The sequence below is a fragment of the Egretta garzetta genome, unplaced genomic scaffold (genome assembly GCF_000687185.1).
Source record: "Egretta garzetta isolate BGI_Z169 unplaced genomic scaffold, ASM68718v1 scaffold219, whole genome shotgun sequence".
Classification (NCBI taxonomy): domain Eukaryota; kingdom Metazoa; phylum Chordata; class Aves; order Pelecaniformes; family Ardeidae; genus Egretta; species Egretta garzetta.
The window spans coordinates 583,148-590,939 of NW_009260671.1; the positions used below are offsets into that span (position 1 = coordinate 583,148).

At 61.1% G+C, this 7,792-nt stretch overlaps 1 protein-coding gene across 1 annotated transcript in view; it reads left to right on the forward strand.

The window, feature by feature from the left end:
* Window positions 1–4,043: 4,043 nt before the first annotated feature.
* Window positions 4,044–7,792, forward strand: part of ZNF142 (zinc finger protein 142) — a 7,100-nt gene continuing 3,351 nt past the window's right edge. The window contains exons 1-2 of the mRNA XM_035901129.1: window positions 4,044–4,186; window positions 4,840–7,790. Of these exons, the coding sequence (XP_035757022.1) occupies window positions 4,136–4,186; window positions 4,840–7,790 (3,002 nt within the window). The 5' untranslated portion in view covers window positions 4,044–4,135. The remainder of the gene's footprint in view (window positions 4,187–4,839; window positions 7,791–7,792) is intronic.

The following is a 7,792-nucleotide window of genomic DNA, read 5'->3' on the forward strand; positions in this document are numbered from 1 at the left end:
CGCTAGGGGCTGGGCCGGGAACTCGGCGGTGGGCTGGGGCTTGGGCCCGCCTGGGCTCGGGTCTGGGGGCTAAGGCCTGGGTCTGGGCCCACCTGGGCCTGGGAGCAGGCCCTGGCTGTTGGGCTCAGGGAGAGGCCCCCGGGCATCTCTGGGGAGGGAGGGCACAGGGGTCTTTGCACCCCCGTCTCCCCTGTGCCAGTGGATTTTGCCAGCGGCCCGCTTGGGGCATGGTAGAAGGGAGCCAGCGTTGAGATACCCCAGTTCGCACCCCTCCCTGGGGACTGGCACCACAGGCTGCCCCTCAGAATCATGTGGGACCCCTGGGCTTCTGGGTTCTCCCTTGTTTAAAGGATTTCCTTCCATTTCAGAATGAGAGGCCCTCCTGCCTGGCACCAAGCCAGTGCCTGGTGGCAATGAGTGCAGAAGTGGCTGTGTCTGAAGCTGCCAGTGGGGAGATGGAGGCCCTGTGCTCGGAGCTGCTCCTGCCCGCGCCAGGAGAGGCAGGAGCCATGGGAAGCCCTGGTGCAGCCAGCACCAGCCTGGCTGGGACGCCGCCCCTGACTGCCAGCCGGGACTTGCTGCTGGCGGAGGCATCGGTGCCTGGGGAAGGGACTCAAGCTGAAGGAAGCAATGTGGAAATATTCATCGAAGCCGTGGCTGGCAACGTCACACTGAGCAACGCAGCCAATGCCACAGGTACAGTGCATGAGGAGGGCAGCGTGGGCCCCTTGGTGCTCAGCAGAGGGAGAGAGGTCCAGCTGGGGGTCCTGTACCCTCTAACTGGCACCCTGGGGACACCATGGTGCCCTCATGTCTCTGTCCCCATGTGTGTCATGAGTCCAGTGCCACCATTCAGCGCAGACCAGACAGGAGCTGGGTGTGCAGATGGGGAGGGGCAGCTGTGTGAGCTTCAGACTGGGTGAGGGGTTCACTCTGGGCTTTCAGTAGGGATGAGGCAGAGATCTCTGCCTCAGAGACTGCTGCCACCCCCAGTATTCTTCTAACCTGGGTCCAGTGTAGGGACATCCTGCTGGAAACAGCGTGGAGCTGGCCTCACATTGCTGGGTGCCTTGAAGGTGCAAAGGGACAGACCTGGTCATTGTGGTCACCTGGGTGATGGTGTCCCCGTCTCTGATGGGAGCATGCATCCTGGGATACCCCAGGCAGGGGGAGGGCTGCGGTTCTCCAAACTAATTTGTGGCAACAGGGGTTTATCCTTCTTGTCTGGAGCTGGAACTGAACAGCTAGCCCCAAGCCCTGGGCCTGGTGAAAGCCCTTTCTAACTCTCACCCCTCGCTCCCTACAGAGGTGCTGGTCAAAGTGGTGGAGCTGTATTTCTGTGAGAGGTGCGGCCAGAGCTTCCCAGAGGCCTCCCTGCTCTCCCAGCACCAGTGCCTGCTGCTGCAACCTCCTGGGCGCCTGGAGCTCCCTGGGGCACTGTCAGCTTCTGCCAGCGAGGACCAGAGCAAGCCAGAGGGCTCGGAGCCACCCAGAGCCAGTGTGCAGGAGGGCTCTGCTCCCGAGCGCCTGCTGTGCCCCGTCTGCCAGGAGGCATTCATGCAGCCCGGTGAACTCAAGGAACACTTCAAGACCCACCGCACCCCACCAGGAGCCCTGCCCTGCCCTGAGAAGGGCTGCTGCTTCGCCACGGAGGACCGCAAGCAACTGCGTGGCCACCTGCGACGCCTGCACAGGGCCTCCCCTGTGTCCTGTGCGTACCGTGCCTGTCCCCTGCTCTTCCCCAGCCGCCTGGCCATGGAGCAGCACCACCGCACCCACTTCCCCTTCCACTGTGGCCGCTGCGACTTTGTCACAGCCAATGCCAAACTCTTCTGGCAGCACAGGAAGGGCCACACAGCAGAGACGCCCGTGACAGGCGGCCCCCCTGGCTCAGCCCCCCATGGCCTCGAGCAGCACTGCGTCCTGCCATCAGGTATGGCTGGGTGGGGGGATCCGGGCCTGGGGGTGCTGCAGAGGCTCGCTGTGTCACAGTTACAACTGGGAGGAGGGGGGGGACGAGGCTGTGTTGCTGGAGAGCCAGAGTGCCCTGCAGCCCGGTGGCTCTCTGCAGCTTTCCTTCCTCCCTGCGGCACAGTTTGTGCCCCCTCTCAGCCAAGGTGTTTTTTTGCACATGTGTGGGTGAGGCGGGGTGCGTCCTTCTCATCTGGAGCGTGATGATCTCTGTCTTTCCCCACTGAAGCAGCAGAAGGGCAGGAGGAGGTGGGGAACTGCCACCCTGGCTGGGAAGCTGCCGCAGCAGAAGCCGGGCCAGCAAAGCCCACAGGCACTGGGGAGGGCTCTCTGGAGGAGCGGAAAGTGTCAGCTGGAGAAGAGGAGTTGGACAGCGGCGGGGATGAGTCACTGGAGGAGGATGGTGAGAGCCCCTGTGAAGGCGAGGCCAAAGAGGACGGGAAGGCAGCTCCTGAGAAAGCCAGAGTGCCACGGGCACAGCACTTCAAAGGTAGGATGTGGGGCACCACGGGGCCATATCAGGAGCTGCTCGGGCTTTGTATTATGGACAAGCAGTGTGGCCCTGAGACTGGCGAGGAAACATGGGCTGGGCTGGTGGGACGTGGGGGTCCCGTGTTGTCCAGCAGTCTTGTGTCTCCTGTGTGTATCAGTGCACTCTTGCCCCCTCCTCCTCCCAAGCAAACACATCCCTTCTGTTGCCCATCCTCAGCTATTGCCAGGCTCAGGCAAAAGCAGGCAAAATTCTGCCTGGCTTTGGGGAGTGGGGGCATGCAGACAGGCCTGATTCAGGCCACGCTGCATCATCTTTGCCAGTGCTGAGCTGGAAAGAGCCCACCTGAACCCTGCTGGTGGCTTGGGGTGGGGACAGTCCCTCCAAGTAAATGGCTGCTGTGTGACCACATATATGATAAGCCTGCACCCCAGCACAGCTCAATCAGGGAGAGACTGTCTGCCTGTGCTCTCCTCTGTCTCTTCCCTGCTGACAGCTCCCCCTCCTCTGCTCTCACAGGGGATGTCGCAGAGGGCTCCGAGTACCTCTACAAAACCCACATGTGCCCTGAATGCAAGCGATGCTTCAAGAAGCGGACGCATCTGGTGGAGCACCTCCACTTGCACTTCCCCGACCCCAGCCTGCAGTGCCCCAACTGCCACAAGTACTTCACCAGCAAAAGCAAGCTGAAAATCCACATGATGCGGGAGACGGGCGAGAAGGCCCACCGCTGCCCGCTCTGCCACTACAGCTCGGTGGAAAAGAATGCCCTCAACCGCCACATGGCCAGCATGCACGAGGACATCTCCAACTTCTACTCTGATGTTTACTCCTGCCCTGTCTGTGAGGAGAAGTTTCGGCTGAGCCAGGCCCTCAAAGAGCACTTGAAGACTCACAAAGCTGAGCCCAAGAGGCTGAGCTGCTTCCAGGGGGGCTGCAACTACTGTGCAGAGGACCGGAAGGAGTTTGTCCGTCACCTCAAGGATGCTCATGGCATCAAGGCAGTGGAGTGCAAGTACCATGCTTGCTCGCTGCTCTTTGGAACAGCCGAGGCCATGGAGGCTCACCGAAAAACCCACTATGCCTTCCACTGCCAGCAGTGTGACTTCATCTGCTCCAACAAGCACGTTTTCCGCAAGCACAAGAAGCAGGGGCACCCGGGCAGTGAGCAGCTCCAGTGCAGCTTCTGCCCCTACGCCACTTTCAACCCTGTGGAGTTTCACGACCACGTGGGCAAGATGCATGCCAATGAGAAGATCCACAAGTGCACCGAATGCGCCTTTGCCACTGCGCACAAGAGGGTGCTCATCCGGCACATGCTGCTGCACACCGGTGGGTGTCTGCTGTGGGGGTCCGGAGAGCCAGATGGGGATGGGGGGGTGGGGGGGTGCTCCTGGGTCTCATCACTGCCACCCTGGCATTGCTTGGCTGAAGTCATGGCATGCCCTCATCCCTGCTGTTACCCCCAGCTCCTGCTGAGCTGGTTTCCCCACAGCGGAAGGCAGCCCATGGCTGTCATGCTGAGGATGTTCCTGTGTTGCCTGCAGGAGAGAAACCTCACAAGTGTGAGCTCTGCGACTTCACGTGCCGGGATGTGAGCTACCTGTCCAAGCACATGCTGACGCACTCCAACGACAAGAACTTCATGTGCACTGAGTGCGGGTACATCACCAAATGGAAGCACTACCTGAACGTCCACATGCGCAAGCACACTGGAGATCTCCGGTACAGCTCCCGGCCCCACTGACCTGGCAGCATAGTCAGGGCTCCCCAAATCCTGCTCTGCATGTCTTGCTGCTCTGGGCTCTGTCATGTGCCAGACTCTCACGTGGCTGCAGCCTGCTCTGTCTTGCACATAAGAAATACGGTCTTTGAGCCAGTGTGGTGCTGTGGAGGCAAAGCTATCTGTGGTGTCTCCGTGCCGCTAGGGAGGTGTATTACTGCATCAGTGCAGCTCTGAGCTTGGGTTCATGGGCTCTACCGATGTTCATGGGCCAACGCCAGCTTGAACATGTGCAGGACGCTGCCAAAACATGTTTTTACCTCTGTATTGTCACCTCCTTTGGGCCTAGCCTGCCTCCAGGGATGCTGGAGTTGCTGCTGGTGTTATGGGAAAGGGTGACACGGTCACTGTATGGGATACCCAAGGAATCTCCATCCCCAGGCTGGGGGTGTAAAGCACCAACAGTGCCAAGGGCTGCAGCAGGGGGGAATTGCTTGTGGTAAGAGCTGCCCAGATGGCAAAGGTCAGATCTGTCAAACTGAACAGTACCCATTCCCCCTGTGCCCAGGATAGGGAAGGAGAGCTCGGCGTGTCTGACAGGGCTCAGCCTGCCCCCAATCCTCACGCTTCCTGACCGATTCTGCTTTCCCCACAGGTACCAATGCAACCAGTGCTCGTACCGGTGCCACCGTGCCGACCAGCTGAGCAGCCACAAGCTGCGGCACCAGGGCAAAAGCCTGATCTGCGAAGTGTGCGGCTTTGCTTGCAAGCGCAAGTACGAGCTGCAGAAGCACATGCAGGCGAAGCACTCGCAGAACTACCAAGTGCCCATCTTCCACTGCCAGCACTGCACCTACCAGACCAAGTACAAAAGCTGAACCATGAGACCTGCAAGCACCCCAAGCAGAAGGAGTTTCGCTGTGCTCTCTGCTCCTACTGCACCTTCAGCAACACCAGCCTCTTCTTCCACAAGCGCAAGATTCATGGCTACGTCCCCGGTGACAAGGACTGGCTGGAAAACTACGCCAGCAAGGAGCTGGAGATCAGCTCGTCCGAGGCGCTCTTCGGCTACGAGCTCGGCACAGCCCTGCGTGTGGATGCCAGCTCCCCCCTCGCTGGCAAGGAGCAGTGGGCCAAGGCGAAGCCGTCCCAGCTGGAGTCACAGGAGGAAGAGGGCTACCAGCAAGCATTTGTGGTGCCCCTCCTTGGGCAGGGTGCTGCTCTGCCGGAGAGTGGCAGAGAGGTGGAGGGAGTTGTGGGTGAGAGAGAGCAGAGCCATCCCACTGCTGGCGATGCCCTGGGAGATGACTGCATCCAAGGAGATCCTGCCACAGGCTCAACTGAGCTCGCTGCTTCTGGGGACGTGGCGGAGAGCTGCACGTTGCACTTGGAGGCACTGAACGTCTCGTCTGACCCCCTCCTGGAGCATTTGGCTGGAGAAGCCTGTGCGGCGCAGCCAGAGAGCGTGGAAATGCTGTCTTGCAAGGAGCATCCTACAGCCTACGAGATGCTGGGGTCCCGGGATGACCTTGGCTTGGAGGACAATGACACTACGCTGGAAGACATCCCAGACTTTGAGGAAGAGGAGGCAGATGTACAGGAGGACGTGGCAGTGAGGCTGGAGGACAGGGTAGCAGCAAGAGACAGCCAGGGAAAAGACTCTGTAAGGCCGGCCACGGGCCACCTTAAGGAGTCGTGCTCAGACCACCACAAGCTGGTGGCAGACACTGAGATGAGAGAGACCAGCCAAGCCGAGCTGCCAGAGGCCTGGCTCAGCATGCTGAAGACAGCTGAGCAGAGCCACCCGCCTGTCCCAGAGGTCACAGCTGCCTCCAGTGACGATGCCAGAGGCGGCTCAGAATCAGTGCTGAAGGCACTGCGGAAGCAGGACAGGGAGGAGGTGGAGACACTGGTGCTGGAGGGCAGGGTGCAGATGCTGGTGGTGCAATCAGAGAGCCAGATCTTTAAGTGTGAGAAGTGCTCGTACATCACGCGGAAGGAGAAGTCCATGTCCCTGCACTCCAAGGCCAGCTGCCAGAGCCGCCGGGCCCCGCTCGTGTGCCGTGAGTGCGGTGCCAGCTTTAAGCAGCAAAGAGGGCTCAACACCCATCTCCTCAAAAAGTGCCCGGTCCTCCTGAAGAAGAACAAGATCCTCAAACCAGCTGGTCAGGAGCCACCTGGGTTGTGCCAACCTGCTGACCAGCCTGGTGATAACAGCACAGAAATGGCGGAGAGCGAGAGGGCAGGCTCGGAGGAGTCTGGACATGCCGAGAGCCCCTGGGAAGCTGAGCTGTTGCCTGATAAAATGCAGGCAGCAGGCAGTCCTTTGGCTGGGGAACGGGCCTTGGGCTGCCCTGTCCCTGAGAAATCCCTGCTGGCTGACAGCACAGAGGTGGCAGAAGAGCCTCCCCAGCAAGGGGATGGGGCTGGGCCAGATGGAGCTGCTTGTCCCCCCCAGCCTGGGAAACCCTCAGAGAAATACCGGCTGGAGGGGGGGAAGCTCCACTGCAATGCCTGCTCCTTCGTGTGCTCCCGTGTCTCCACCATCACTTCGCACGTGGAGGACGGGTGCCGGAACCTGGAGCAGTTCTGGTGCACCCTGTGCCCTGAGGCCTTCCGCTCCCGGCGGGCCCTCAGGAGTCACTGTGCCGAGAAGCACATTGTGCATCCTGAAGAGGCTGGACCCCAAAGCACTGAGCTCCCCAAAGGGGACCTGGACAACATTGAGACAGGCCAGCTCAGTGACCGCCCCCTGGATGCAGCCCCCCCGAAATCCATCCTGCCCAAGAGAAGGCGTTTCTCCTGCCCCACCTGCCCCTTCACCTGCCACCAGGAACGGGCCATGAAGACGCACAAGAAGAGGGGCTGCGTGGCACTGGGTGAGTTTCGCTGCGCCTCCTGCCCCTTCACCTCCAAGGTGGCCAAAGCCCTGCGGCTGCACCGCAAGCTGCACCGCAAGCACTACAGCAAGCGGCCGCAGCTGCAGTGCCGCCAGTGCGAGTTCACCTGCAAGCAGGCCCGCTGCCTGCGGCAGCACGTCCGCATCAAGCACGAGGGGGTGAAGCCTCACAAGTGCCGCTACTGCGAGTTCAGCACCACGCGGCGCTACCGCCTGGAGGCCCACCAGTCCCTGCACACGGGCGTGGGGCGCATCGCCTGCGGCATCTGCAGCCAGACCTTTGGCACCAACTCCAAGCTGCGCATCCACCGCCTGCGGGTGCACGAGAAGACACCCACCCACTTCTGCCCGCTCTGCGACTACAGCAGCTACCTGCAGAACGACATCACCCGCCACGTCAACAGCTGCCACCGCGGCGAGCTCAACTTCGGCTGCTCCCGCTGTGAGCCTCGCTTCAGCTCCGAGACAGCCCTCAAGCAGCACGTCCGGCGGCGGCACGAGGAGAAGGTGTCCTATGGCTGCCTGCGCTGCGGCTTTGTGTGCCACAGTGAGGCCACGCTCAAGTGCCATGTGCAGAAGCAGCACCCACACCTGGAGTGCAGCACCTGCAAGGAGACCTTCCCCACCCGGGAAGCACTGGAGGAGCACAAGACGCAGCATTTCAGCCACCGCTGTGAGCTGTGCAGCTTTGCAGCCAAGGAGCGGCAGG